General features: G+C 40.3%; 1 protein-coding gene across 7 annotated transcripts in view; it reads right to left on the bottom strand.

Annotated features, from left to right (window-relative positions):
• Positions 1-12,477, bottom strand: part of BTRC (beta-transducin repeat containing E3 ubiquitin protein ligase) — a 179,236-nt gene extending 166,759 nt beyond the window's left edge. For 4 of the 7 annotated variants that reach the window (XM_015063031.3, XM_015063032.3, XM_027062905.2 and 1 more), the window contains exon 1: positions 12,212-12,386. In XM_015063031.3, coding sequence (XP_014918517.1) covers positions 12,212-12,259 — 48 coding nt within the window. In that variant the 5' untranslated portion in view covers positions 12,260-12,386. Of the gene's footprint in view, positions 1-11,819; positions 11,943-12,211 lie in introns of those variants that run through there. The other 3 variants (XM_015063030.3, XM_015063033.3, XM_053207435.1) reach the window with 3 other exon arrangements.
• Between the last annotated feature and the right edge of the window lie 2,461 nt (positions 12,478-14,938).

Raw genomic sequence — 14,938 nt, 5'->3', positions numbered from 1 at the left:
CAATATAGTACTCAGCAATCAAAAAGAATGAAATCTTACCATTTGCAACAACATGGATGGAACTAGAGTGAGGGTATTATGCTAAACAAAATTGGTCAGTCACAGAAAGACAAGTATCATAAGACTTCACTCATATGTAGAATTTAAGATACAAAACAGATGAACATAAGGGAAGGGAAGCAAAAATAATATAAAAACAGGGAGGGGGACAAAATGTAACAGACTCTTAAATATAGAGGACAAATTGAGGGTTGCTGGAGAGGTTGTGGGTGGGAGGATGGGCTAAATGGGCAAGGGGCATTAAGGAGAACACTTGTTGGGATAAGCGATGGGTGTTATATGTAGGGGATGAATCACTGGATTACTCCTGAAATCATTATACTATATGCCAACTAACTTGGATGTAAATTTTAAAAAATTAAAAAAATAATAAAAATAAAAATAGATAAAAATAAATGACAGTAATGGACTATAGCCCATCAAATAAAACAGGGTTTCATAAGCCCATTCTGTTACAAATAAATGGACTGAAAATCTGATGAAAAAAATAGGATAGTTACCTAGTTCCAAAGTCTCTTTCCATAAAATATTTACTACAAAAGAAAAAAATTTTTAAAAGAAGAAACTGGCAGATGCCACCTTAATGAAGTAAACAAAATGATAAGACAAATAAAAATCATGTGTCACCCGATAGGAGGCAATGAGTAAAACAGAGCATAACTTTTGTGGGATTTCTGCCAAAAATACATAATCTGGATCCAATCATGAGGAAAAAATCAGATAAACCCAAATTGAGGGAGCATTCCACAAAATAACTAGCCTATCATGTTCAAAAGTGCCATAGTTATGAGAGTCAAAGAAAGACTAATGAACTGTTGTACACTGAAGGAGACTAAAGAGACATGACAACTAAATTCAATGTGTGATTCTAGATTCGATCGTTTTTGCTATGAAGAACATTACTGGAACAGGTAGCAAAGTTTGAATGGGGTCTGAGAGTTAGATCTGTAACGATACTCTGTACATTTCTGAATGGTTTTATTATAGTTATGTAGCACGTCCTTATTTGTAAAAAATACACACGAAAGCATTTAGTGATGTGACAACTTACACTCAAATGATTCAGGAAAAAATTTCATTTGTTTCATTTGAAACTCTTCTGTAATTCTGAGATTGATTCAAAATAAAATGTTGGCAGAAAGAAAAAGGACTGCACTGGTAGTTATCAAACACTAAAGATAAAGATACTGATATTATGCATGTATGTATATATGCATGTTTATCAACATATACACCCCAATTAGGGTAACTACCTTTTTTTTTTAATGTTCATTTTTGAGAGAGAGAGACAGAGTACAAGTGGGGGAGGAGCAGAGAGAGAGACAGAGGCACAGGATCTGAAATAGGCTCTAGGCTCTGAACTGTCAGCACAGAGCCCGATGCAGGGCTCGAACTCACAAGCCATGAGTGAGATCATGACTTGAGCCAAAGTGGGACGCTTAATGGACTAAGCCACCCAGACACTCCAAGGGTAACCATCTTCTCTTGAGAAAGAGTGTATTAGTTTTCTGTGTCTGCTGTAACAAATTACCACATACTTAGTGGCTTAAAACAACATCAATTTATTATTTTACAGTTCTGTAGTTCAGAAGTCTGAAATGGGTCTCACTGAGCCAAAATCAAGGGGTCAGTGGGAATACGTTCTGTTCCGGAGGCTCTAGCTTGTCCTTTCCAGCTTCTAGAGGCTGCTTACATTCCTTAGCTCATGCCTCTCCTCTCCCATCCTCAAAGCCAGCAACAGTAGATTGAGTTCTCACATGGCATCACTCTGACCTCGTCTTCTGTCTTCCTCTTACACATTTAGGGTCCCTTGTGATTAATACTGGGACCAACATGAACAATCCAGGATAATCTCCCTATCTTAAATTCAACTGATTAGCAACCTTAATTCCATCAGTCGCCTTAATTCCCATGTAATTTAACATATTCACAGATTTTTGGAATTGGGGAATGGGGGGGTGTTTATTCTGCCTATCCTAAAGAGTTTCCTTTATCCTGAGATTATATCCTTGCTATTTGTGGCATTTCTTTCTTTTATAAAATGATGGTGTTGTGATGATTCTTTTTTTTTTTTAAGTTTATTTATTTTGAGAGAGACACAGAGACAGAGAATCCCAAGCAGGCTCCACACTGTCAACATGGAGCCCAACACAGGGCTCGTGAGATCATGACCTAAGCCAAAATCAAGAGTAGGAGGCTTAACCAACTGAGCCACACAAGTGCCCCATTATGATTGTTTTTAAAGTACTGGTATGTTGGGGCACCTGGGTGGCTTGGTCGGTTAAGCGTCCGACTTCGGCTCAGGTCACGATCTCGCGGTCCGTGAGTTCGAGCCCCGCGTCGGGCTCTGTGCTGACCGCTCAGAGCCTGGAGCCTGTTTCAGATTCTGTGTCTCCCTCTCTCTCTGACCCTCCCCTGTTCATGCTGTCTTTCTCTGTCTCAAAAATAAATAAACGTTAAAAAAAAATTTTTTTTAAAGTACTGGTATGTAGAGGAAAAAAAAACCTTGCTAATCCCGTGAATCCTATGTAGTACAAAATCCTAGGTAGTACACAAAATCTTGTGACATTTTTTATTGATCCCTCAAATGAAAGTCTGAAAACAAACATTCTGTTCATTCAAAGATACCATATCCTTGACAAAAGATTTGTATTTTTCAGAATATAAGGAACAAATCAATTTAAAAAAAAATGACCAAGGCTTGAATAGACACTTTACAAAAGAGTATATTTAAAGAGCCAATAAACCTAAAAAGGTGCTTGATTACAGTAGTCCCTAAGGAAATGCAAATTAAAGCACTGAGTACCATTCATCTGCTAGTATGGCTAAAATGAAAAAGACAGACAACAAGTGAGTGTTACAAGACCACGAAGCAACTGGAATTCTCATACGCTGCTGTTCGAAGTGTGAAATGGAGAAGAATTTCATTGTACTTATGAAAGCTAAACATTTTCATAGTCTATGACCCAGCAATCCCACTCCTAGATATATACTCGACAAAGATATGTACATAGGTTCAAGAAAAGACATGTATAAGATTATTCATAACAACACAATTCACAATAGTCAAAAATTGGAAATAGCCCAAATGTACATCAACCGTAGAATGGCTAAAAATACGAAGTATAGTCACACATTGGAATACTACACAGCAATAAGAATGAACACGCTACACCTAACAAAAACACCTGAATGAATCGTCTTACAAACAACGTGGGACAAAAGAAGCCAGACACTTAGAATATATGCTGGAATGATTCCATTTATATGAGGTTAAATACAAATAAAGGTAAAACTAATCTTTAGATATTAGATAATGCTTACACAGAAGTGATCACTGAGGTGCCTGGGTGACTCTTGATTTCGGCTCAGGTCATGATCTCATGGTTTGTGAGTTCAAGCTCCTCAGTAGGCTCTGCACTGTCAGTGCACTTGGGATTCTCTCTCTCTCCCTCTCTCTTCACCTTCCCTGCTCACTCTCTCTCAAAATAAATAAACTTAAGAAAGAGAGAAAGAGAAAAAGAGGAAGGAAGGAAGGAAGGAAGGAAGGAAGGAAGGAAGGAAGGAAGGAAGGAAGAAAAACAAGTGATCAGGGCACCCAGGTGGCTCAGTTGGTTAAGCGTCTGACTTCCGCTCAGGTAGGTCATGATCTCGTGGTTTATGAGTTAGAGGCCCTCATTGGGCTCTCTGCTGTAAGCACAGAGCCCGCTTCAGATCCTCTGTCTCCCTCTCTCTCTGTGCCCCTCCCCTGCCTGCGCTACTTCTCTCTCTCAAAAATAGATAAACAAAAAAAAAATGTTTTAAGTGATCAGGGTAAAAACTGAATGAGCTATTTATGATTTATGTGCTTTTTTATATAATTACTTCTCGAAAAAGCTTACACAGACACATACACAAAGTACACCAGAATATTATTTTTCAATATAATTCAATCCAAACTCCCCAGTACTCAGTATTTCTTTTCTTTCTTGTCTGCTTTGCACCTATGTTCAAGTCGTATCTATCTACTCAACCTGTGCCTGCCCATCTCCTGATTTTCTAACCTTTACCCAAACTACTCCCTCCTCTTCCTGGAATTACCCACCTCAAAAACAAGTCTATCAAAACCTATCTATTCTACAAGATCCAATATGAAGCTATCTTCTCCCACAGAGTCCAAAGATCTCTCCAGTTAAAACTGATTTCCCCTCCGTTAACTTCTGTAACACTCTGTGCCCCTATTTTGGCACTTACTGGTGTGCCTTAAGAGGTATTTATAAATGCCTATCTTCTCAATAGACTGTGAAGTTCTAGAGGAGACAGAAGTTTTATTTAATTTTGTATCTTCGTCCCCTCCTGCCCCCGTAACCACCTCCCTCCATATGTAACACAATGCTTTGCAACTCAGTTTATGTTCACATTTTTATCAAATCACATTGCATGCCAACTATCATGGCTTCGTTTTCAGCTGTCAACCCACTGAATATGCCAAGTATTATTTAAAAGGAAAACACAGTGCTCCAGCACAATTTAGGAACACACAGTCCTAAATTCCCAATGAAAATCTTGGATACATAGGAGTTTAACAGTATAAATTATCAATTAATACATAATACATGGCAATTTACAATTTAAAATGAACTGAGAAGGAGAAAAAAAGAGAACGTTTTTAGGAAGGTAAAACTAATAACAGCCCATTTTCCAGTTAAGAAAATGAGCTTGGCTACACTGCAGTCCATGATCAAGTGCAGGTCTTAATTTGAGGCACTTGTTTTATAAGTATATGCACTCAGTATACTAAACTTAAATTTCTTATTAAAAACAATACACATTCGCTGTAGAATCTAGAAAACATTAAAGAATGCAAAGAAAATCACCCAAGTAATGCTTTTGTGTGTATGTTTACTAGTACATTTTCAGATGTCACTAAATATTTTGAAATATTTGAAATAATCCAATAATTCACAAACAACCACATTAACAATTTAGTGCTAATGTGTTAGTCCCCAAGTACAAGGATTTGTGCATCTGAGCAGCAAAGGTATTATCCACATGCTATAATACCTGGAGGTCTATTTCTATGACTTTTCAGTGAAAGCCTGAAATTCCCCCAGACATCTGAAAATACCAGTACCATAGCTCTGCAGCCTCAAGTTTAGGTGCAGAGAAGGGATTTAAGAGCTCTAACCCTGCTACCAAGGGAGTTGTTAAAGCATTATGTATGACCTTGATTCAAATTCTGTTACAGTTCAAATTCTGTTACAAATGCCACTGGAATGACATCAACTTTATCCTCCCCAGGGATTGAAGAATAGCTTGTAATAGTGATGAATTTTTCAGGGCATATCTGTGGATTAAAGTCAAGATTCTAACTATTTCTTAAGGTTTTTTTTAATGTTTATTTATTTTTGAGACAGAGAGAGACAGAGCACGAATGGGGGAGGGTCAGAGAGAGAGGGAGACACAGAATCCGAAGCAGGCTCCAGGCTCCGAGCTGTCAGCACAGAGCCAGACGCAGGGCTCGAACTCACGGACCGTGAGATCATGACCTGAGCCAAAGTCAGAAGCTCAACCGACTGAGCCACCCAGGCGCCCCTCTAACTATTTCTTTATGCCCTTTTTTAATTGTACATAACATTATGCAAAGGCACCTGTTATATTAAATAGTGATTCTGAAAGTATCCAACCAGAAAGTGTTGTTCAGTAACCAAAGTGAGAAAGTGCTAGTCAGGACAGCATAACAATGAAGAGCAGAAAGAAAGCACAATAGCTGTCATAGTAAACATTTTATCACTCTTCTATAAATCAAGTGTACTAGAGTACAGACTATTGTTATTGAAGTGCATTATTGGGCAAGTTTCTCCCTCCCCCATGCCTTCTACGGGCAGAGTATATTTTCCTGCCCTTTGACTCTGGACTTGCCCATGTGACTTGCTTTGGTTAATGGAATACTGGCAGGTGTGATACAACCAATGACTGAAAGGTACTTGAATAATTGGGCTTGCTCTCTTGTGCCTTTGCTGTAGCAATGAGAAGAGCTTTGCCTGAGAAGTCACCATTTCTTTAGTCTGAGCCCCAGAATATCATATGTTAACAGTCCTCAGTTAGCAGCAATGTCCAGAGTCACCCAGCTAAGCCCAGCCTATACCATCCAATACTCAGCAAATCCACATATTCATGAGAATAAATGTCTACCATTGTGTGTGATGGTATTTTGTAGGTTTTATTACTCAGCAACAGCTAACTGATACAGTAATGCTGTGACTAAACTATAAAGTCTTACTCCACTTCCTCAGTAATTCAAATGATTAGAAAATCTATAGATACGTCTGGACAGTAACTCTTCCACTCCAGCTATCATGTGACTAGCAAAGAAATATGCCATTATATTCCATTGTTTCTCTGCTCTTCAAAGATTAAAAATAGTGTAAGTCAGGGTTGAGTCAGACTGCATGGATTTGATGTCAGGCTCCTTGCTAGCAGAGTGACTTTGTACAAGTTACTTAACCTCTCTGGAATGAGTCTTCTTATCTGAAAATGGAAATAGTACTGAATCTATTATTGGGAGGATTAAATGAAATAATATCTATAAAGAATTTAGGGACATAGGGCTGGCTCAGTCAGAAGAGCATGCGACTCTCGATCTTAAGGTGGTGATTTCGAGCCCATTAGGCACAGAGATTAAAATAAACTTAAAAAAAAAAAAAAAAGAATTTAGAACAGCACACAGTAAACAATAAGTAAATGATAGTTGTTACCTATTCATGGCTAACTATATTTTTAAAAACACACAAAATTTAGAAAAACACAACTCTCCCACTTCTACTGTGGTTACCTCATTACTGACAGAGTCAAGTCAGGTAAGATCATAGCTTGGGAATAAGAAGGCAAGTATATCCTGGGGCACCTGAGTGGCCCAGTCAGTTGAGTGTCCGACTTCAGCTCAGGTCATGATCTCATGGTTCGTGGGTTTGAGCCCTGCGTTAGGATCTGTGCTGATAGCTCAGAACCTGGAGCCTGCTTCGGATTATGTCTCTCCATCTCTGCCCCTCCCCTGCTCACACTCTGTCTCTCCCTCTCTCTCAAAAATAAACAAACATAAAAAAAAATGTTTTTAATATTGCTAGAAAGTAAATGGTATTTTAAAACACTTCAATAGCACAAAGATTTCCTTTTTCTTTCTTCGTTTTAATTGTGATGCCATTTACCATAAAATAATCTTTTCTATACGTGATCAAGATCTTATATATATATCCCATCTTCCTTTAGCAATGGAAAAAAATTCTCATCTGCTTCCTCTTTCAGGATTTAAACACTATATAAATAATATACAATAATAAGTGCTCTCTTTTTTAAGTTTACTTATTTTGAGAGAGAGAGTGCATGCGAGAGGGGGAATGGCGGAGAGAGAAGGAGGAAGAGAATCCCAAGCAGGCTCTGCACCATCAGTGCAGAACAGGACATGGGGTTCTCACGAGATCATGACCTGAGCCAAAATCCAGAGTGGAAGGCTTAACTGACTGAGCCTCCCAGGCACCCTATCAGAAATTTTTTATTGCTAAATTAGAAAATGAACTTTAAAAAGAGACCACTTATTATCTGGGGCATCTGGGTGGCTCAGGCAGTTAAGCCTCCAACTCTGGATACCTGCTCAGGTCATGATCTCATAGTTCATGATATCAAGACCCCTGGATGGCATGGAGCCTGTTTGAGATTCTCTCCCTCTCTCTCTCTCAAAATAAATAAACTTAAAAAAAAATTTTTCTGACAATCTTTCAAAACAGAATTTTCACTTTACAACTAATAATTCACATCTGGGCCACCTCAGTGGCTCAGTCCATTAAGTGACAAGCTCTTCACTTCAGCTCAGGTCATGATCTCACAGGGTTCTTGAGTTCTAGCCCTGCCTCTGGCTCTGCACTGACAGAGCAGAGCCTACTTGAAATACTCTCTCTCCCTCTCTCTGCCCCTCCCCCATGCTCTCTCTCTCTAAATAAACTTAAAAAAATAATTCACTTCCAGTAATACATTATGTACATCACAAACATGAACTCAAAAAATTAGCACAAAGAATTACCACTAATTCGTAATTTCATACCCTAATACCTATATGAGTATCCAAAAAAAGAAACTGAAGGCTAATTTAAATTGAAAACAAGTAAAAGATACACAGAAACTCCGACAACTAAACTAAGAACTAGTTTCAAATGTTCACCCAACCAGCTGGTAATCAATCTCACTGACTTAAGGAAAAGCCCATCACAGTGAAAAAATCTGAGTATTTTAAAATGCAATTTCTTGCTTTTAGATACATATGCTTCTCAAGCAAATAAGAAGTTACTGAATCATATAATTCACCCGGTATTATCTCTGCAGTAATGTTATTAAGGCAAGGCATGCAGGAGATGTCAGTTCCTTAAGAAGTTAACCTCAAAAAAAGATGCTTCCAAAGCAAACCTAGTGTTTTTATTCACAAATTTGGCTGATCCCATTTGTATTTTTAGCTTGAACATCCAACTAGAATAGCATCCTTGGTAGCCAGTCTCAAAAGGGCATGGCCCCCAGCAATTTCCCTGTTTATGCACCTCATTCTTCTTGTCTCCAGGCAGAGATTATTTCCCCTCCCTCCGACTCTGGGCTGGCCTTGACTGTCTTTGACCAAGAGTGACATTCTCAGACTTCCAATCCAAGGACTTAAAAGAACTGGCTGATTGCCTTCTACTTCCTATCTCTTAAAATGTTCCTTCTTAGAATCCAGGCACCATGCTTAACTAAATCCAAAGACCACGTGGAGAAAGTAGGCCCACATAAAGTAGGACTGAAGGCCTTCAGGGCTAACTGAACTCAGGCAATGGTCAGCCACGTGAGTGTGGCCATTCTGAACATTCCAGCTATCCTGGCGCTCCAGCCAACACCACGTGAAACAGAAAACCCATCATCAACCACAAATTTGAGAGAAATAATAAGTTGGTTTTTTAAGCTACTAAGTTGTGGGGTGGTCTGTTACCACAAATTATCTTTTATACTGTTTAACTTAGCTATCAATTCTATAAAAAATATTTTATATGCCCCAAAATTATTTCATCCAAGTTCAAATGTTTCCCCAGATCTAATATTCTGGGACTCATTTATCCTGTCCATTTTTTAAAATAAACTTCAAATCCAGCCCTCAACTCATCTTTCCATCCACTGTGTATATTTTTTTAATATCTCAGAAAATGGTGCCTACATTCCCTCAATCATTTTCATTTCTCTTCTCAGACCCTCTTCCAGTTCCCATTTATCTATTCTGAATTATAATTTTGTCGACCAAGTATTAAGAAGGCACTTGAGGACCTGCTAAAGCTGAATGAGATATTAGCATACAGGTTATTCAATGTATACTACTGCTTTAATGTCATTTGTTTCTGAAAGTTAAACATTCTGCTTAAACTATTTTTTGACAAGTATCCAAGGGTAAACTTTAAATCTAGACTACGTGTAAATTATGGCCAACTCTGAATTAGCAGTCTTGTTAATAAGACTTTACTGTAAAATTCCTAATCAAAGCACTACATTAATGTTGTAATAAGCAAAAATCATGAAAGAGAGTATTTCATGTTGGCATATTAAATAAATTTTACATTTTCGTAAACCATGGAAATCAGGGCATCTGTATAAAATTGCCATTCACAATTCGCAATTGAGGGAAGGAATAAGACCCAAACAATCCAAAAACTATATAAAAATTTCAATTTGATTAAGAGGATCATTCTTCCATGTGGATTGTGCACTAATGACTTGGTACAAGCACAAATAAAAGTTCTTCCTATCTCAAAACTGACTGAGTAAAGAGACGTGTTTTAGCAGGGTAAATGGGACCAAAGGCAAGTTGTGACTTACTCAGATTCATAATAAGACTGTGACTGGGCTGAAAAATACGAAATTTCTAACTCTCCATTCTCTGCTTCGGTTATTTAGGTGTCATTCTTGGTGACGCTCTTCCTTCATTCTTGGTCTTTTCTCAAACAGCAGCAGCCAAAATAGCAGGCAAGGTCAAAAATGAAAGTAACTAAAATTAAAGAAAAAATTGGCTTCTCCATATGAAAACTGACTCAATATTTAATAATGTGTGGTGCCCTAAAAGCTGCAAACTACTACATGGCCATCTCCAGATCCACTTTAACTCAATCGGGAGACCCTTATCGAAACATTAACTCACTGGTATAAAGCAAAAATCAAGTAGTTGAGAATGTTCCTAGGCTGAGGTCTAATGAAGAGTAAAGAAGATGATCTCATAATGTCTCTTTATGATCTATAAATCACATTATTCCCTAAATCTGACACAAGTGTCAAGATCAGGACAGCCAACCTCTAAGTAGGAAAACAAAATTAAGCATCTACCAATTTTCTAACTAAAATCTAGAAGCTGACATACAGGTTATCAAGCACAGAGATTATTTAATATAAAGTAAAATATAAAGCAACTTCCTGTTATTTCTAAAATCCAAAAAATTTTAATATTTTAGAATTTCAACATTGGCAGAAACTCAAGAACCTTCCCTTAGGCCTAATGACATTTTGTTAATGATACACTTGAACTTTAGGTAGGTGATTTTGAAAGCACTAAAGTTATAGTAAATTTGACCAGTCTCTGAAAAAGTATTCTTATAAATGGGGCAGTTTAAAGCCTAATTTCAATTAGAATAGTGTCCAGGTTTATTTAGATTTGCTTTGGTATTTCAGGCAGAAACAAAACAACTATCAAAGAAATGAGATTTGGAATGAGAGGTTACAATTACTTCTGAAAAAGGACTCCACCGCAAATAATATCAGTATCCCTAAGGCCATCTGTTAAGATAGCAATCTATGCATTCCATCATTCTTTAGCAGTAACCACGAAGTCTGGTTTTACACCTAGGATATACAAGAAGCATCAGATTAAAAGCATCAAATATCAGCCTATACAAATTTGCCAAACAAGCACAGCCAAAGAAAAGCATGATACAAAGTTAAAGAACTAGGCTCCAAAGGATTTAAATACACCCAACAAATTCCAATCCAAGTTCATACAGTGCTTCAACCTAAAGCTGATAAGTAAACACCAATTCTGACATCTATTCCACTAATTACACCTCCTCTTTATCTCCTGAATTTCTCCCCTGATCTCATCACTTCTTAGGAGCCCTGCGATTGTAATCTCCATGGCCTTTACTTCCCCAGAAAGTGATACCGCACCAGGCCCCCATGTTTTACTGTCTTTACAATTAAGCACTATGGTTTATTTTACTCTGTTAGATACTAATTTCCCCCCAATCTCCTGTACCTGTTTCCCTGACAGGCCAATCTCTTGTGTTTTATCACCTCATCCTAGCTACAATAATTAGCCTCTCCTTTCAAAATAGAGTATGTATCCCTTTTTGTGACATTTGTAATTCTGAGTCACCATCAACACCCCCTTCCTGTCCTATAGACTATCACCACAACCCTAGGTCTCCATCCCTAGCCCTCATCCTCGTGAGGATGGCCTCTTCCTTTCCAGAGTTTGTCAACACCAGTCTGGCCAAGCTGGGATTGTACCGTGAAGGCAAAGGCTATCTCCCCTCCCCTCACCACCACCACCCCCACCCACCTTCTACAAAACAAGTCTCCCACCTGCCCTGGTTTTCTCTCCTCCACCCTTAGATCCATCTGCATCCCTCATGCCGGTTCCCCCCATGCCCCCCGCCTCATAGCTCTCCTTCCACTATCCCTCGCTCCCCTTCCCCACTCCTGAACGAACCTCCTTTCCTGGGCCTTACCCGAAACCCTGACACCGAGAAGGCCCTGCCAGCAGCCTCACGGCGTATCTCCTCCGGGCTTCCTCGGCTCTTCAGTAACTGTCCCCACTCCCCTTTCCCTCCAGGGCCCCGCGCGCCTCCCAGAGCCCCCTCCCTGATTAAGCTCCCGCTGTCACTTGGCCTCTCATCCACAAGATGGCGGAGCTGTTGCCCCCACCCCCGGGTCCTCTCCGCAACCCCCTCCCGCCTCCCTGGAGCTCTCCCGTCCCGTCCCTTCAGCTGCCCCCGCCGCAGGCCTCGGCCCAGGGTCCTGCTGCCCCCTCCTCCCGCAGACGGGCGGCCCAGGCCCGAGCCTCAGCGACGCCGCCAACGCCACCGCCTCCACAGTACCCCGGCCTGCGCCTTCTCCTCACCATAAACTTGAGCGCTTTTTCCTGCAGGACCGCCTCGGCTGGGTCCATAATCGCCGGGGGCCACTGGGTCTGCACTCCGCCGGGGCCGCCCCCTTGGTGCCAGGCCGCAGCCAACGCAGCTCCCGGATCCGCCTCCTCTTCCTTCCCCCGCCCTCTCTTACCTCTCAGGCTCCGGCAGGGGGCCAACGAGGACCCACTGTTCCGTGCACATGCGTGAGCCCAGTGGCTCACGGGATTTGTAGTGCCGGAGTTTCCCGCGGCAAAAAGCGAGGCCTAGTCGCGAACCGCAACTCCCGCGGTTCACTGCGGCACGGTCGCGGCGGCCAAAAGGCAAATCTAGACAACTCGCCATCAAGTAGAGAAAATAGGCTGATGGGAATCGTAGTTTACAGCCTCTACGGATGGGACACGGGAGGGGGCACGGGTGTCTCCGTGGTTACCGAGCGACGCCAGTGGCGGCTCGCCTGGCATTTGATATCAAGATGGCGACGATTGCCTCACCTGTAGCCTAAACGCTAGGAAAAACTGAGAAGACTCAGAGGTCTTGGCAGCACCTCACGGACCCGTACACATTTCAAGGTCCTTCTAACCTATCACCCCACACTTCCCCTGAGCACCTTATTCTACCCCCACAAGAAGTCAGGGTCAGAGAGAACTCACCTCAGGAAATTTTTGAGTGTTTAGTACTCAGAAGGCATTGCCTGTTACTGCTAACCCCGGGATTTAAGCCTGCATTAAGGGTCAAAAAGTGCTTACAAAATGCCTTCAGTGGTGGGGTATAATGGCCATCGAGCAAACAAAGCTTGTAAGTATTTAGTTTGTCCTGGAAAGGGACAGTATGATTTTAGATTGTGTCTACCTCAGTGGAAAAAACACTAGGGTTGAGCTAGAAGTGATATGCTAGTATAGAATACCCGGACTGATAAAATAAGTGAATTAGGAAAATGCCTTTCCACTTACAGAAAAAATTTCCATTGTAAACTATTTTATTCATCTGTTCAACAATAAGTCCATAACTGTGTCCAGACATCATCCTAAGAAATGGGGATTCATTGGTGAACATGATAGACCCAGTTTTGTGGAGCTCCCATGTATGGTATGTTGATGTGGTATTCCTAGTCATCTCTCTGTCCACAGAACTCAGCACGATACTTAATACACAATAGGCTTTCAGTTAATAAAAAGTTTTACTCTTGAATTAAAGTTCTACACAACTGCAAAATGGAGAAAACTTAAAAATTCATTCACATGGAAACGACCTGGAAGTTTTCATCGGACTAGGGCAGCATGTGACACAATTGCCAGAAATGCTTAAGGAGTTCTAGGCAGCTTGAAGCATAGTGTCCGGGGGATAGAGGCTCGTGGTCTTTGTCTTGAAGCAATCAGACCACACCTAGAATACTGCGTTCAGTTATGGGCGCCGTGTCCTACAAAACATCATATGCAGCAGCATAGACAAGGCCAGGCTGACCAAGGGAGAAAACATTGGTAGATGCTTAGTGTGAAAAAAATAAGAGCACTTAGGAATAACATGACAACTAAATTCAAGTGTTTTAAAGTATCAAACGGCATATGACAATAATAACAGCTATCACTTTATTAGCTCTTTGTGCCAGGCTTTGTACTAGGAATTTTATACTCGTAATTTCTAATATTCATAGTAACTCTGCAAAATAGGCATTATTACCCCTAATTTACAGATGAAGAGACTGATAGGAGATAAATAACTTGCACAAGTCATACAGCAAATTACATTGTCAGAATTCTAACCCAGGTCCTCCTGACTCCAAGGTCTGTGCTATATTCCCTGAACCACACTGCAGACGCATAGGACTCAGACTCAGAGCTTTGTACTAATCAGAACTGTGCTGACAGAGGAATGGGCCACCCCATTCCTGAAAACACGTAGAGGCAGGATGACTAGAGGGTTTCAGTTTGGGTGGGAGGTTAAGATCTTTTAAACGCTAATATTCTATTCTGTTGAGAAATCATTCGTTGTACTTTGTTATCCATAAAGGAGTATGAAAAGACTGCCAGATGAGGCTGGCAGTCAGTGATAGTCCTCACTTTGTTCAGCCATGTAAAGTTAAGGATTAGTAAAACAAACCCAAGGAGTTTTTGCTTGAAAGCACAACGAGCTAGACAGTTCATATGCATATGGATTGAAGCTGGCAGGGACTGGGTACAGAGAGGGTAAATCTTTTCTTGAAAATTGACTGCTCATGATCAGTCAAACCAAGAAATCCAAGTATACACGGCCTTTATTTTGAAGCCTATCATATCCAACATAGTTTAGGACTAGTCATTGGACTGGATGTTAAGAAGCCTGGTTCTAGCCCATTCTTTCTCCAGTTAATTTGTTGACTGGGCAATTAACTGAACTTCTCTGCTCCTTTCTCTTGTCATCTAGAAAACAAAGATCTCTGCCAACTCTAAAATGGGTGCACTTATGCGCCTACTTATGGTGCAGTTGCTCAAGGAGAACACTGAATCATTAGAACCTTTTAAAGCTCCACTTTACCGAAAAATTAGATTTCCAGTATAAGAAATCACACCTACTACTGGACTTAATTTCTTCCCCAACCTCCTGGTTTAAGACCTCAGAGTACTCTTTGACTCATCCTGGTCTATTAGTGTCTGTATTCAGCCAGTAATCTATCAAAATGTCTTTTCCAGCCTCTACCTCCAATGTTAGTCTATTCCAGACTATCACCATCTCATTTGCTT

Source organism: Acinonyx jubatus, chromosome D2 (assembly GCF_027475565.1).
Source record: "Acinonyx jubatus isolate Ajub_Pintada_27869175 chromosome D2, VMU_Ajub_asm_v1.0, whole genome shotgun sequence".
Taxonomy (NCBI): domain Eukaryota; kingdom Metazoa; phylum Chordata; class Mammalia; order Carnivora; family Felidae; genus Acinonyx; species Acinonyx jubatus.
The sequence above is the reverse complement of the archived record's forward strand: the minus strand, read 5'-3'. Positions and strand labels throughout refer to the sequence as shown.